Source organism: Corapipo altera, unplaced genomic scaffold (assembly GCF_003945725.1).
Source record: "Corapipo altera isolate COAL_440 unplaced genomic scaffold, ASM394572v1 113, whole genome shotgun sequence".
In the NCBI taxonomy this organism is placed as follows: domain Eukaryota; kingdom Metazoa; phylum Chordata; class Aves; order Passeriformes; family Pipridae; genus Corapipo; species Corapipo altera.
In genome coordinates, this window is record NW_020884895.1 from 7,765,178 (window position 1) to 7,781,601 (window position 16,424).

The window sequence follows — 16,424 nt, forward strand, 5'->3', positions numbered from 1 at the left end:
ACACCAGCACAGAAGCCGAGGAAAGTGTTGAGCATCTCAAAACAGGCTGTAGCGTGTTCCCAAGTCCCTGGCATGTCACATTCCCGGCTGTTAAACCAAGGGACAGCCCCAAACCAGCCCTGCAGCTGGATCATTTGAATTTCCCAGGTCCACTCTATGCCTTTGTGGGTCTCCTGTTGTTTCGTGCCTGTCCCCAGACACGGGGATTGGTGGCGGCTGCCCTGAGCCGAGCAGTGGCCAAGTAACACATGGAAGGCTTGGGTTTCTCATTAACTCCAGAGCTCATATAGACCCATCTCTCGGAGCATCAGCCACTTTTCCTGCCTCCCTCCCAGCCCGGCTGTCCCTCCTTCCCTGCCCAAGCCCTCACCTCACTCCACAGCCCAGGACAGGGACCATTCCTGGGAGGACAGTGGAGGAGCTGCAGGATGGAAGAGAAAAGCAAAATGCAGACAGAGAAGGTAACCATGGCTCACTGGTATTTTTGCACTGGGATTTCTGCAGGAGCCCAGCACTGAGCAATTCCGTGCTAAGACCAAAACCAACCCAAAAAGAAAATCCCCTCCCTTAATTAATTGCTCTCTCATGTCTGTGTACTGAGCACAGGGGCAAAGGGGTCAGGGGGTTGTTTTTTATTTTTAAGAGCTCTGTTGGCTCATTGGATAACTTTAACTGTGATGGAAGGAAACAATGCTTGAAACAGCACTGCTGAAAACCACAGTTTTGGTGACTTTTTTCCCAGCTGCTGTGCTCCAGGGATGGGGATGAGGATGGGGATGGGACAGGGCACACTGCTGCTGCCTGTGCTGCTTTACCAGGCAGAGCTCTGGCTCCTGTGAGCTCCAGAGCCAGGATGGGCAGTGCAGCAGGGAGAGCTGGACTGCTCATTGTGGGGCAACAGCACTCTGCCCTTGGGGCCTTGATCTTGCCTGTCTCCAGGGGCTTTCCCTCTCCTTTGAAGCCAAACCACCTGTGCTTCTGCAGCAGCATCCCTGGATGCTGTGGTCCTGGCCAGCTGGGCACCAGAGTCCCCTGGGACAGGGATGGGGTGCAGCCCCCAAGATTTGGGCAGGGTTAGGACAACAGGGTGAGGCTGTTCTCTGCTTCCTCCGCCAGCACCTCACGGGAACGCTGGTCCTCTCTGTCTTCACTGCAGTGTTGGGCTTCTTCCAGTTCGGCTACAGCCTGGGTGTCATTAATGCCCCCCAGAAGGTAAGCTGAGCCCCCCAGGCCATGCACAGCCAAGGGACAAGGCTTCAGGGCCCGTCTGTCCCTTCCCTGTCCCTTTCCTAGGCGCTTTCTCCCACAGCACAAAGGCAGTGGGGTGAGAACACGGCCAGGACCCCCCCTCTGCCACTTCCCCAGGGAAAGGAGCAGGGCTCTGCAGTTGTGGAGCCATCCCCACTGCAACACAGTCCCTGTGCCCAGGCAGAGGGACTGCAGCTTTCTGCTGGTGCTGACACCACGCTCACCTCAGCCCAGGGAGGAGGGGATGCTCTGTGCCTGCCCATGTGGCCCCTCCTCGCTGGTCCCTGGGTGCTGGGGAGCTGGGGGTGACCCATGATTTCATTCCTGCAGACCCTCCTTTGAAAAGATTTTCCTGGGGCAGAAAAAACCCCCAAAACAGCTCTTGGGGTGGTTGTACATTTGAGCTGATGGAGTTTTCCCTCTTCGCCTGTCCCAGGTGATAGAGGCACACTACGGGCGCGTGCTGGGCATCATCCCCCTGGATGGACACGCCACCAACACCTCCGGGGAGGATGGCACAAACCCCCAGGCTGGCACCAAGGGCACACTCGCACCCCTGGCTGACACCAGCGAGGACCTGGCCACCTCCTCACACATCCTCACCATGTACTGGTCCCTCTCTGTCTCCGTGTTTGCCGTCGGTGGCATGGTCTCCTCCTTCACCGTGGGCTGGATCGGCGACCGGCTCGGCAGGTGAGAACTCCATGTGTGCTGTGACTCTGTCCCACAGCCCCAGACTTTCTGTTCCCTCTCTGTAGAAATACAATTTCTAGTATTGTCCCCAATTTAGGAAAAAAAGGGGAAAAAAACCAACTTCCAACTTCCAAAATACTGTTCCAACCATCATAGAGGTCGGGCTTATTAAAATCCTCAATTATAAATCAGGTGTTTTATTGCAACTTTAGCACTTCAGACAGCAGCTGATGAGCAGCCTTGATTAACTTCTGAATTCCCCCTTTTCTTTTCATGGCAAATGGGAGAGAAGGGCATCTGAACAGTGTTTGCACAGGATGTAAAATGTAATTTACAATATAATTTTAACTACTCTGATTGCACCCGGGCGCTATATTCTGCAGTGCCTACAATCATTATTTTTCCCTCTGTAGTGCTGATTATGTCAGTTAATAGCTCCACTTGCATGTCTCGACGGCTGCTTTGGCTGAGCGAGGTGCCAGAAGGAGCTGTGGTGCTACTGCCTTGCAGGGTGAAAGCCATGCTGGTGGTGAATGTCCTCTCCATCGCCGGGAACCTCCTCATGGGGCTGGCGAAATTTGGGCCGTCTCACATCCTCATCATCGCTGGGAGAGCAGTCACAGGGCTGTACTGCGGTGAGTCCAGCCTGGGTCAGGCAGGGTGCCGGGTGCTCCAAGGCTCCTGTTCAGGGTTTCCTATATTTTTTAATCTTTTTTTAATCAGAAGGAGTTTCACAGGTGGGAGTTTTCTTCTTCTTCCTCTGTCTGTCCTTCTTGATCCAGGATCTTTCCCAGAAGTATCTGGGTTGGCTCTGTCAGGAAACTGGTTTGTTTTACGTATGCTAGAAAGGAGCAAGCCCCTCTTTATCTCAAGGCTGGATCTTGCTGGTGGCTGCTGTAACAGCACATCATTAGCCAGGCTGGTTAACAGGTTCTCTAGAAGCAGTGCTGTCTAGCAGAGAGCACAGGAGCATTGTACAAGGAGAGGATACAACAGTCAGCAAATAATATGGAATTACATTAGAATTACCTTAGAAATAATGGCTCGTTACCCCTGTAACTGGTATGCAAATACAATACTCTGCTCTGAGGTTTCAAGGCAAGTTTTAAGCAAGCTCTTTGCCCTGTGATACCTCCTCCCAGTGGACAATCTCTGCTCTGTGCTCTTATGTGTGTGTTTAAGTAAAAGGCTTCACAGTTTGGGGCTCTGAGATATCCTATGCAGGGATATCCCAGCACCTTTCCAAGGTGCAGGTGGTTCCCAGCCAGGCACGAGGGCTTTGGTGGGGTGTGGGTTGCAGCACACAGGCTCCATCCTCCTTTCCCTTTGGGGAGTGGTTTCTGGTAGTTTCTGAGCTGTGGTCTAGAGGAGGTGACACCTGAGTGTGTTCCATGCAGGGCTCTCCTCCGGACTCGTGCCCATGTACGTCAGCGAGGTCTCTCCCACGGCCCTTCGGGGAGCGCTGGGGACGCTGCACCAGCTCGCCATTGTCACAGGGATCCTCATCAGCCAGGTAAGAAGGAAAGCTCACATGTCCAGAGAGGGTGGTTTGGAGATTAGGGAGACCCCAATGATACGCTGGGGTGTCACAGACCATTCCACCCCAAAACTAAAGGAGTGCACAAAGCAATCTGCTCTAATGGGGTTAAACTCATGCCTTGAGTCGGAGGTGTCTTAACAAAGATGACATCTCAAGAAATAAAAAATGCTTCTGCAATTTCTCCTTTCCCTGAGGAATTATTTTCAGTATCTAATCAGCATCAGGCTGAGCACAAGACCCCTAATAATCAGGTTCTCAAAAATGGCTTCATCAGAGAAGCAGGAAGCCCAAAGTCCCAGTCAGCTTTTCCCTACCATGGCAGGAGTTCCAGCTATGCAACAGGTGGGCACATAAATGTACCAAGAACAAATACATCCAGAAAAAGAATTGGTATTTGCTTCTAGTTTACTTCCAGGTTGTCACTTCAAAATGCCAAAGTGATAAATCACTTTCTTTTCTTAGGCTGTAAAACAATCCATTCAAACATGCCTCAATTATTCCAGGTCCTTGGACTAGACTTTCTCCTGGGCAACGATGAGATGTGGCCCCTGCTCCTCGGTCTGTCTGGTGTGGCTGCCCTGCTGCAGTTCTTCCTGCTCCTGCTGTGCCCCGAGAGCCCCCGATACCTTTACATCAAACTGGGGAAGGTGGAGGAAGCTAAAAGAAGTAAGACACATTCTGGGCTTGTCTAGAATTGTTTTTATACTGTACATAGTGTTAAACACAGAAGGAAAAAGGCTGAGGATTCACATATAACTGTGTGGTTGCTCCACTCCACCCTCTGAGCTGCTGAGGTACAAATCAGATCTGGACCAAAAACTGTTGAGATGTTTGCATGGGACTAAGCAGCATTGCTGAGAGATGAAGCTGGAGCATAGTGTCTGAGGGCTGTTGCAGGACTGATATGCTGCTGCCCCTGGCCAAGCAGACACACTTTGGATCCTTGATGTGCCATGGGAATCCTCAGAGCAAGAGGACGTGGCTGTCCATGTGGTTGGCCTACCCTGAGTTCTAGCTAGAGAGATTCTTGTCCTTATCTGTGCCTTATCTGAAGATAAAATGTCAATCTTTCTTTTTTTTTTTCATAAGATTTGAAAAGGCTTAGAGGAAACTGTGACCCGATGAAAGAGATTGCAGAGATGGAAAAAGAAAAGCAAGAAGCTGCTAGTGAAAAGAAAGTCTCCATAAGACAGCTTTTCACCTCTTCCAGGTACAGGCAGGCTGTCATCGTGGCACTGATGGTGCAAATATCCCAGCAGTTCTCAGGAATCAATGCGGTGAGTCTCCCCAAAATGTTTGTCTTTAAAGAAATCCACGCTGAGCATGAAAAGGCAGCTCTGGCTCCATCCGAGCCATGCAGGGGGGAAAGGTGGCTTTCCCATGGCTGCAGTGGGCTCCTCAGCCACCAGCGTCAGTGCTGATGGTGGATCTCACTGCCACGCTGGCTGTGGGAGGGCAGGAGGGGCGAAGGGTGTGAGGGAGTTCAGCACAAAGCTAGCTGGCACAGCGGGTCCATGCTGAGCTCTCCCATGACCCTCCACCTAACCGAGTTCATCAGCAGTTTTCTCTCTTTAATGACTATGTGCTCACCCCAGGAACCACAGAATCACTGTTTTCTAGATATTTGTAACTAAACAGTTTTTTGCATCACCTCTTGGGGATACCAGAAATCACCATTTTGCACCCAGAAGCATAGAGCCTCCTTTTCAAAATCTGCTAAAAATCATATTTTTGAAAGTCTGGTGAAACTTGAGGCCTCTGTTCCACCAGCTTTCAAAACTCTGGGAGCATTTCTGCATCCCAAGGCAGAGTGGCAATGCAGGGGTGCCCAGCCTTGTGGGGATGAACTGGGATGAGGATGTCACAGAGCCCAACTGAGGGTCAGCACCCATTTACCTACTGCCTTTAACTTTTACCAGAAAAGAATCACCTTATTCTTGGAGAGAAGGAAGAAATGGGAGTCGTTTCAATGCAGTGAGAATATTTTAAAATTCACGTACAACTCAGTCATATTAAGATATTTTTCTTCATTGCTCAGTGCTGGATTTCAAGATTAAACATGGACTACATGGAAGAAAACAGTTTTAATGTGCAAATGCAGTAGCTCAGGAGGGGAATTTCAACAGGATTTTTAACTCCCTCCGGCTCCTTTGAAATTTTCAGCTTTAATTACTATAACAAGCTATTAAAAGTTGAAAAATTAATCATAATTAAATTGCTTCACATCTCAGCCAAGCAAGTGCAACTTTTCTCTCAAGAGAACAAAAAGTTCCACCAGCCCTGTTGCCTAATCTTTCATCTTGATGTATTTTGATAGATCTTTTACTATTCTACAAACATTTTCGAGAGAGCTGGAGTTGACCAACCAGTTTACGCAACCATCGGTGTCGGAGTGGTGAACACAGTCTTCACTGTTATCTCTGTAAGTAAATACTTCTGCCACACAGACTACAAAGACACGTAAGCTACAATGTGGCTTTGAGACATGATTTTATCCTGGAGCTTAGACTGGGATTTGCAGTTTTCAGGGCTGACCTTGAACACCTTACAGGGAAAAATCATTCCCTGGGCAAGTTTCTTTTGAAAATTTAAGCCTTGACACAGAGCCTGACATCAGCACTGCTGAAATGCCTTATGAGTGGAAAATACATCACTGTGCTCTGGGAAGCTCTGGTAACTCAGCAATTTCCCCAAAACAAAAGGGGCTGTGATGGGGGAGCAAGCAGCTCACAGTCTCCTTTACCTGTTATCTTTCAAACTGTTTTGTGTATGTACATAGCACCTGCACGAGTGATATCCAAAGGCTATTCCACGGTAATGCAGTAATCCAGCACCTATCCTCATCCTACCTAGGCAGTGCTCTGCAGCAATAAAAGGATGGGTTTGTTTCCACAGACTTTCCCTTCGTTTGTCTCTCTCCTGAGAGGATTAACACAATTTCTATCAGCAGGCAATTAGTTTTTTAATGTGGCCATTAATATAAGATCAGGAAATGCCAAGCCCATTTCCCTGACACCTCTCAAGAGACTTAGGGAGAAAAGGACTTTTACCTCCAACAAAGCAGGACTGGCTGAAAGGGAGAAATATACAGCTCCAAGAGATTTAAGACAAGGGGGAATCACTTTAAACTGGTAGAGGGCAGGTTTAGATTAGATATTAGAAAGAAATAGACTGTGAGGGTGGTGAGGCACTGGAACAGGTTGCCTGGAGAAGCTGTGGATGCCTCATCCGTGAAGCGTTCAAGGCCAGGTTGGAAAAGGCTTGGAGCAACCTGGGATAGTGGAAGGTGTCCCTGCCCATGGCAGGGGTGTTGGAACAATACGGTATTTAAGGGTCCCTTCCAACACAAACCATTCTTACTCCAGCATGTATGAGATAGGAGGTCTTGAGATGAACTTTCTTTAGAGGAAGTCCATCACAGGCCCCATAGTGAGGAGAAAATGTGATCTTTACTGTGAAATGGAATTAGGAGGTTTGCAGCTGGAAGAAGCCTTTCTCCAGCACAGAGGGTCTCCTGCAGTTCCATCCCCACTCTGAGGCTCTGGTACTCGCAGCCTGGGGCATTTGCTCTTTGCTTCTTTTGGCCATGAGAACTTAAAAATTAGCTGCCTTTGTCAATAAATGACAGACCCTGATCAAAAGGCAGAAGTGCTGACAGCGGGTGGACCTTGGCAGGGGGAGAAGGGAACGCAGAGGCTCGTTCTCTGCAACTTCCCGAGTCAGCAGGATGCACTGCCTCCAGTAAAGGAGACGGTCTCCTAGAAGCATAAATCAGGGCTGTAATGGCAGGAAAGGTTGAGCTGCCAGCCAGAGGTGTCCTTCAGAGCAGAAGGGAAGGACTGGGCAGCCTCAGAGGCTCATGCACAGTTAGGCCAGGCCATCTGCACTGTCCTCTGGAGGTACCTACACCTTCCCACTGAGTGAGGTGTCTGGTACAGACTTACAAAAGCTGTGTGAGATGACTGGAGTCCACCAAGAGGAGCTGATAAGGAGAAAACTAAGACTTGTGGATGCCAGGGAAACAAAAGGAGTCTGAGAGCAATTGGAGGAAAAATCCTGCTATACAACTATATCCCTGCCCTGGGACAGGCAAGGTGCAATGGTGTGACCTGAATCATGCTACATTTTGAAGGCCAATTTCAAACTAATGCAGAGCTAGTGAGTTTTTTCTTCTTGGGAAAAAAAAAAAAAAAACAACCCAGAAAAAGAGAGAGAGGAAAAGTTCATAGTCAGCAATACATGTGTAGGAGAAGTGAGAAGTCCTGAGAGCTTGGAAACTCATGAGTTCTGAGTGTATGTGGCTTTGCCTTCCCCTTGGCAAGGTGACTGCTCAGTCTGGCTCCCTAAGAGCCACTGGCAGAGTTTTTGACACTTGGAAACTAGCACATAAATCCCTATCACAAGAGCTAGAAGAGCAGGAGGGCAGTGTGGCAGTGGTAACAGGTTGGTTATTGCTAATGGACCTGATCCTGAGAGCAGCAGTGCTGGAGACTGAGCTGCTGCATGTGTTTCTACAGGTCTTTCTGGTGGAGAAGGCGGGCAGGCGGTCCCTGTTCCTGGCTGGATTGATGGGCATGTTAATAAGTGCCGTGGCCATGACAGTTGGACTTGCGCTTCTGGTAAGGATTTCTCTCCATTTTTAATCCCTTGTTTGCAAGCAAGAGAAGACGCCATCAAAGTCAGTCCAAACCACTGGAGCAAGCCCCTGTTGGGTTATAAAACCAAATAAGGGGTGACCTCCTCTACTGAACACCCTAGTTATTAATGACAGAACCATTCTCTGTTGTCCTGGCCGTGCTGCAGGCACGGAGAAGGCTCAAAGGAACAGCTGAGCTGATGGTTGTGAACTCCTGCAAGCAGCAACGCTGGCAACACACGCCCAGCCAGCACCTGGCACAAGAGTTGAGAGCCTTAATTATTCATGTCCAGTCCCCACTTGTCTGAATGGAAAGAAATTTCTGAAAAAGAAGCTTAATTAAAGTAATTGGTGATAGTTAATGAGAGTTGTGTTGGGACTATAACACCAACCTTTTGCAGAGCCAGTTTGCCTGGATGAGCTATGTCAGCATGGTTGCGATCTTCCTCTTCGTCATCTTCTTTGAAGTCGGGCCTGGGCCCATCCCCTGGTTTATTGTGGCCGAGCTGTTCAGCCAAGGCCCACGTCCTGCCGCCATCGCTGTCGCCGGCTTCTGCAACTGGGCCTGCAACTTCATCGTGGGAATGTGCTTCCAGTACATAGCGGTAAGAAACTCCTCAAACCATACAAATAAATGGCTGGCGTGACCCCGCTGCTGGCTCCCAGAGGGATGGGGATGTGCCTCCCAGATCTCCATCCCCAAGCCCTGCTGGGCACCTCAGTCCCCCAGGGTAGGAAGGGGAAGCCATCCCCGCAGTGCTCATGGTGGTATCCCCCTGTTCCCACTTGCCCCACTGCAGGATCTGTGTGGACCGTACGTGTTTGCAATCTTCGCAGCCCTGCTCCTACTCTTCTTTCTGTTTGCCTACTTCAAAGTCCCAGAGACAAAAGGGAAGTCCTTTGAGGAGATCGCAGCTGTGTTCCGCCGCAAGAAGCTCTCGGCCAAAGCCATGACTGAGCTGCAGGACCTGCGAGCCACTGAGGAGGCATAACCATCCCACCCACCCAGAAAGGAGGGACTGGGCATGGACCTCCTTCAGGCACTGTGGGCAAAAGTCTCATTTCACAAAAACCTTGCAGCTGGCAGACCAGGAGGACCCATCCACCGCATTCCTTCTGGCTGCTGCGGTTCACACCTCCCAGGTGCTAACCTGGCATTTTGGTCTGAGACACTTGGTACAACTGTACTGCAGGAAGAGCCAGGGAAAGGACGGGAGGAGTACGTTATCTGTGTGTCTCCATGTCCCTCTGTAAGACCCCAGCAGGACGGTGATGTTACCACATGGCCAAGCAGGGCCATGGCGCAGCTGGAGTGAAGGAAAGGGGGGGTCGGCTGATGCTGCAGCCTCACATTTTCACCTTTTTGTCCCATGCTTGCTGCTTCCTTCTCGTGACTTGGTGCCTTGAGAAGCCAACTGCTAGTGCAGTTGTGCCTCCAGCACACAGTACTGATTGCATGGGGTACCAAGGAAAACAGGTCAGGCAAACTCCCCCTTACTCATGCCTGTGCAGAGGAAAAAGGTGGATCCCACTTGAACCTCACTTGCTTTGCTGTCTGTGCATTATGGAAATGCTGTCCGATCTCATAAGGATTTCCAATCACAAAATTTTTTAGGAGAATCTTAGAAACTGTGGCTGGGCTGATGGGCATTTTTTTCCTTATGTTTCAGCCAAACTATTTAGCACCCTCTTTCCTCCTAGGAAGCCTCTTCTCCCTCCCTTCTCCCTGCTGCAGCACAAGACAAGCACAATACTGACCACACAAGGGGCCTGGGCGCTCCTGACCCCAGGATGAGGAGACCCAAGTCCTGCTGCCATCCCTCCCATGGTGTGACTACTGCCAGGTCACCTCCTTCCCCATCCTCTGAGCTTGCCTTCCCTTCCTTTTGTACAATGCTCAGACCCACAGGCTCCAGCCTGAGTCAAGGACTTGGGCTGCCCATACTGTAACAATAGATGATGACCCAAAGAGGGAATGGGTACTGGAGGGTTAACTGGAAGGTGCCCACTGATGGGACCCCCACTTTGCACCACTTAGGATTTTGCTGGCTGGATGTGCTGCAGCCAAGAAGTGCAAGCAGGAGGTCATGCTGTTTCCATAGCCTTGTTTGTGCTCCTTTTGCTTCTTTGTGAGACATTTTTATGTGACAGAATCAAACTCCATGGATTTTTCTTCCTTTTTTGGGGGCATATCTTGGAACCACTGTAAAAGCCTCCTCTCTGTTTGCTTGACTTTTAAGATTTGCATGTTCTTTGTTGTGATACCAGGTTACTTTCTAGCAACTTTCTCAGGATAGAAACCCATTATTTATTTAGAGATGAAACACTAGCATTGCTGGGTTGCTGTGAGCTCACCACGCTGATGGTGAAGCAGTGGCCAAAATGTAACAGAGGATCAAGCATAATGAAAAGCACAGAACAGATGGGCCAAGGAGGATCATGCTGCTGCTGTGGGTTTGGTTTTAGGGAATGTTCATGCTCCTTTCCATGTGCCTGAACGTTTTTCCTTTGTAGACTTTACTTTCTTGGTATTACGACTCTAAAGCAGATTCTAGTCCCTTCCAAGTGACTGGAAGTGCAGCCATGAGGTCCTTTGGGAGAAGTGTCTGGCCCCAGTGTGTGCACTGAAGCAGTAAGATTGCACCAAAGGCTTTCCCGGAGTGACTGCTGGGATTTAACTAGAGAAGAACTGGGTCAGTGCTGTCATGTGCTACAGCAGTGGGGATTCCAGGTCTGACATGGGGTATGCAGGGATCTGGGAACCAGGGCCCAGGCTAGGGTGAAGAAGAGAGCAGCAGAGCTGGGGCACAGATCTGAGTGGAACCCTCTGTCCGTGTGCTGCAAACAGGTCCTCCCAGGTGAGACCAGCTGCCACAGCAGGCTCAGAAACTCTCCACATTGTTTACTACAGGTAGTTAAATATTATAACTGATTGTCTGAATGTAAAAGGGGGGGGGGGGGGAAGAGATGGGTTCTTGCTTTCAGTAATGTTATCTATGTCTGTTAGATAAAAGTGACAGTGAACATCATCTATGGTGTGTGTTGGCCTGTGCTGTTGTTTTTTCCTTCTGTACATCTCAGACATGTGTCCAGTGCCAGACAGGACCTATTTTCCTGGCAGGACACATCTGCTCCATGAGTGGTAAATGCTGTGCAAGCCCTCAGCCAAACCCCCTTAAATGGATGGTACAGAGGTGAGACTGGGGTTAAAGGCAGACCTGGAGCCGGTGTGAGCTGGCTCTGTGTTGGGATCAACCCTCACTGAAGGTGTGCTGGTGTCTGGCCCCAGCTGTCCCCACTCCCACTTCACCCTGCCGTGAAGCACCTCTGCTTCATGGTGCTTAAAACTTGGTGCTGGGGCCTCTCTGGGCACAACTGTCAGAAGGAGCATTTGGGGAGAGGGCTCTGAGGGAGGACCCAGCTAGGCTGGGTTCCCAGTCATCATACAGGTGGCCCAAAACTATTTTGCTAAACTTCTGCTAATCTTTGTCCTAATGCCTGCAGGGCACCAGTGACTGCCAGCAACTCAGCAGTGAAGTGCCATTTATTGAGCAACACTGAGCAGCCAGTTCTTGTTTTCTCATGTCACTGGTGAATGAGAATAGAAGGCCTGATTCAATTACTGTACTGCAGCACATAAATTAGTTTAACAAAGCCCTGCAACATTAACATTACCCATAGCTATATCCCGAACTTCCCGGAAGATCTGCCTGAGGGTTCAGAAACACTTAAGGAAAATAGAGTTTCAGGTTGTGCTTCCTTGCAGCAGATGCTGTGTGGAAGGGAAGGGAGTCTTCTCCTTCCAGCCTGGGACAGGATGAGCAAATCTTGGCACTGCTGACCTTCTGTCCTCCCTATGGCTGTGGTGGAAGGATCAAGGTGGGCTGAACTATCACAAGAGCACTTTTACCGTATGACAACGCAGGAAGGGGTCATTTGAGTCGATATGTTTACTTATGTCTTGTCCCATCAGGCCAGTAATTAGAACTGTACACTTTATCTGTCCTTGCTACATGCAAGTTCCAGTTAAAACTTGTTCTTGAGATACAGCTTGTTGAACCATTATTTTTACCTCTCACTGTTACAGTTTTACTAAGTCGCTAATCATTAAGAAAATTGAAAAGACTTATTAGCTAAATGGTTGTTGCATTTTAGTTAACGTGCAAAATATGTTCTCATACCATGCCTGGCTAATAATGCAATATAATTAATAATCCCTGAGAAAGCATCTTGTCAGCAAGAGCTTTGACAGTGTTTTCCTAATGTGCTGAGATGACAGCCATTAAGACTTTCCTGTTGTGCCAACGATATCTGGTCTCCCACTGTCTGGGCTTAATTTTAAAATTAGTTTGACTTCCCTAATTCAATAAACTCAGGACATTTGGCCCCATTAACACTCTCCACACTAATTTATCACAGATTTTTCTGCCTCACTTCAACTTGTTTTTCATCGCTGAAAAGCACTACCCTCCACCTCCAGAGTCAAACAGCTGACAATGATGAAGTTAACCCAAGTACTATGTACGCAGGTACCAAGTCTTTGAGGTAAGATGAATTTTCCGAGGTGTTCACTGTCCTTATCTTTCACTGAAATCTATGGGAGCTGAGGAATTTCATGGCAGAACACCAGCAGAATGTGTAAGCATGAGATTTAATTTAAGGTAGTTGAGTGTGTTCAAATGTTTCACTAAATTCTCAAGCAATACTGACAAATTTTACCCAGAGGCACAGCCTAAGTAGCTGTGCTGAAAAGGAAGGATCTCCTCCCCAGCAAAGGGGCAATAAATCCTGGCTGTGGATCATCAGTCCTTAAATTTTACAGGCTGTAGATACAACTGTAGACCTGAGACTTGGGTAGTGTCTTGCGGTTTTGCCTCCTTGTATTCAGTTCAGGAGTGGGAAGCGGCTCTGTGACTGTGGAAAGCACCAGGGCCCCCCAGGTCGTGAGTGGGATATCACTGCAGGAGCACTGCTGCAGATCCAGGAGGAGGGAACAGCTGGAGTTACTTTGTGCTTCCCTTCTTCCCAGTGGGGAAGTTACAGTAGTTCCCACTAGCTCAGTGTCCCTGCACTGTCACTGCTTGTCTTTGATCCCCAGTCCCAGGGTAATTCCCTGGGTAATTTGGACACAGGCACAGCAGAGGGAGCTGACAGTGAACGGCAGGAATAAAGCAGTGCCCGGAGCAGGGTGGGTGCCTGTGGCAAGGTCACTGCAGAGGCTCCGTGACCTGGCTCCTGCCCCACAGAGACACTGGAGGAGCTCAGAGGGCCTGCTGAGCACAGCACTGTCCTGTGGAGGGGGGAGTCACCGACTCTCAGCCTCTCATGTCCTCCTGCTCGATGTTGCACTCAGAAGCCGCTGTGAACCCTCAACTCAACAGTCAGGACACGGTGAGATCCCAGCAAAGTCAGCCCAGCAGCTGAAGCAGACGCTGGCTCAGGTTGGAACAGGGCTGTTTACACTGCTTTGCTCGTGACCTGTTATTTCTAACTGTGTGACCTGAACCCATGGCTCATGTGGGTGTAAACACCACCTCCTGCCTTCCAGCAGGCTGGCTGGAAACAAGGTGGGATGTTTCTGGAAAGAAGGTGGGATTAGCCCAGCTCTGGCTGAAATGCATATTCTCTAGGCTGGGATTTAAGGACGTGTGTCAGACATTTCTCCAGAACATAACTGAGAACAGACATAACTCACTCAGTTTAAAACATTCTAAAAGTTTTCTAATCCCTCTTCACTTCTTATATATAAAGACACAGTTAGGAGAAACAAAGCTTCACAGCATCCTGAGCCTACTAGAAAGAAAAGGGGTGTGTGTGATCCAGCTGGGCAAAACTGGAAAGGAAATACCTTTAAATGTGAAAGGCCACAGTATTTTATTTTCAAATCTGCTTTCAATCAAATTGCTGTTGTTGCGTAGAAAAGGGGGATAATCACATTAGTATTATCAAGAAACACACATTAGAAAATAAACGTTGATCCAGACAAAGGAAAGATGCCTGCAGGCAATGAATGATGGATGGATTTCCAATGTTTTTTATTGAATCTCGGATAATGGCCATCTTGGAATATTTGTTTTGTGTCTGAAAAATAAGTATCATCTACAGCTGTACTTTAGTAAAAGGACGATTTATTCCAGAAGATCTCTCAACTACTACAAAATGAATCTGTTAATTGTGGAAAATCAGCCAAATTTATCAACTGATACTTGAGAAAAAAAATTATCAGTAGTGCTGAGCCGCAGCCTGCTGCAGTTTGGGTCAGAGCAGTTGGTTGGTCTCTCACGATGTATTTTATCAGAAGAAAAAATGCCCTAGAGCACATGCAATTTGTCACACACTTGCAGGTAAACAAACACTCACTGTACATGTGAAAACACTTAACAGGATGCCCCAGACTCTCCTTATCAACTGAGACAGCAGTAAAATGGGCAGGATAAAGGATATCATCTCCAGAGCAGGCTGAGTGAAGCAGCATCCACGGAGAGCTGTGGTAACACAGAGAGCCACTGTGGGGGCATCATAAAGTGGCCCCATGTAAATGAGAGCCAAACCTTTCTTCTTAGGTACACACTGTACAATGTGGAGTGGGATCTGTATAACCAAGGGTGGGACCACAGGCAAACAGGTCGTGCAGATTAACACAGATTAAATAAAATATCCCATGGTGAACCATTTAAAAATGTGATGTTAAAAGTGACTTGTCTAGCTGCCCCATTGGAACACAGATGACAAATTCAGGATTTTGAGGCAGAAAACGTAGGACAGCACACAGCAGCCTGTGGCGGTGATAGCAGAGGCCAGTGCTGACAGTGCTGCCACGGAATTTCTGCATTTTCCTGTTTTTGTGGTGTTTGTCGGTGACCTGCATGGGACTCCACAGGGCTGGGGCCCATCTGCCAGCTGCTCCACAGGACACTCTGCAGGTGAGTTTGGTCAAATAGCTCAAAGTATTGTGGAATCTGACTTGGAGAGTTTTAGTAAAACCAGCCATTTGGCTTCATTTTTCTGAGGATTCCAAGGCCACAGACACCCCCTGAGGCAGTGCAGGGCTGGGTGTGGGACCCAAGGGCTATGCCAGTGGCATTGTTGCTGAGGAGGGGGCACAAAGCACTACAATAGTTTAGATTAAAAGCACTTTTCAAGATCACCTATTCTAAACTCCTGCTTTCACTAGGTCACATTGCTCTAAACCCCATCTACACTGGCTTTGAACACTTCCAATGATGGGGTGTTCAAAGTTTTTCTGGGGACAGTTTTCCTAAACCTACCCTCTTTCAGTTTAAAACCATTGCCCCTTGTCCTGTCACTACAGGCCCTGGTAAAAAGTCTCTCTCTCTCTCTCTTTCTTATAACTCTCCTTTATATACTAGAACACTGCAACAAGGTCTCCCTGGAGCGTTTTCTTCTCCAGGCTGAGCAACTGCAACTCTCAGCCTTTCTTAGCAGAAGAATATAACCTTCATGGCACTCCCTGGGATCTGCTCCAACAGATCCATGCCTTTCCTATGTTCGGGACCCCACAGCTGGACACAGTAGTGCAGTACTAACAATTCCAGTATTAATGGAATATCACGTCTATTAACAAGCACAAGCCCTTGCTATGGATCTTGCCTGTCTCAGGCCCCTTGGGCTTGCAAAACGCTTATTTCTGATTACTCTGAGAGGGGACATAAGAACCAGGCCGACAACTGAGCGTCGTGTGGGCAGTTAATCAGGCCTCACGAGGGTTTGGAGACACACATTTCCCGTGTAATTCATGTAACACCCCGCGGTGCACACGGTCAGCCCCTCGGGGGCTGCGGCTGCCTCAGCAGCCCAAGATTTCTGATTATTCTGAGAGGGGACACACGAGGCGGACAACAGGGCGCTGTGTGGGCAGTTAATCAGGCCTCACGAGGTTTTGGGGACACACATTTCCCCTGTAATGCGTGTAAAAAACACTCCGCGGACTAGACGGTCATCCCCTCATGGGCGGGGTCGGCCTCAGCCGCCCAAGATGGCGGCGGGGCGTGGGTAAGGGGAGGAGGCGGCGCACGACGCCCCCTGGCGGCTGAGGCGCGGCGGCGCCCTGAGCCCGCGCGCGCTCCGTAGGGGGGCGGGCGGGGCTCGGGAAAGCGCCTCCGGCACGTGGGACGGGGGGGGGGGCGGGGCGGCCACGCCCACCCCGGGTGGGGAGGCCCGTGGGCCAATGGACGGTGGCGGAAGCGCGGGGGCGGGGCCGGGCCGTGCGCGCGCGCCCCGCGCCGCCCCTTCCCGCCGCCGCCGCCGCCGCCGCAGTGTGTGGGGCGCGGCGCACACGCGCCCCAC

At 49.5% G+C, this 16,424-nt stretch overlaps 1 protein-coding gene across 1 annotated transcript; it reads left to right on the forward strand.

Moving 5' to 3' along the window:
• Positions 1 to 297: 297 nt before the first annotated feature.
• On the forward strand, positions 298 to 11,143 carry SLC2A2 (solute carrier family 2 member 2). The gene is made up of 11 exons (XM_027647292.1): positions 298 to 461; positions 1,117 to 1,212; positions 1,685 to 1,941; positions 2,452 to 2,576; positions 3,339 to 3,454; positions 3,985 to 4,147; positions 4,571 to 4,758; positions 5,799 to 5,903; positions 7,999 to 8,100; positions 8,519 to 8,722; positions 8,918 to 11,143. Exons 1-11 carry the CDS (start codon positions 429 to 431, stop codon positions 9,107 to 9,109), a joined length of 1,581 nt encoding a protein of 526 aa, XP_027503093.1. The 5' UTR covers positions 298 to 428; the 3' UTR covers positions 9,110 to 11,143.
• The last annotated feature ends 5,281 nt before the right edge of the window (positions 11,144 to 16,424 follow it).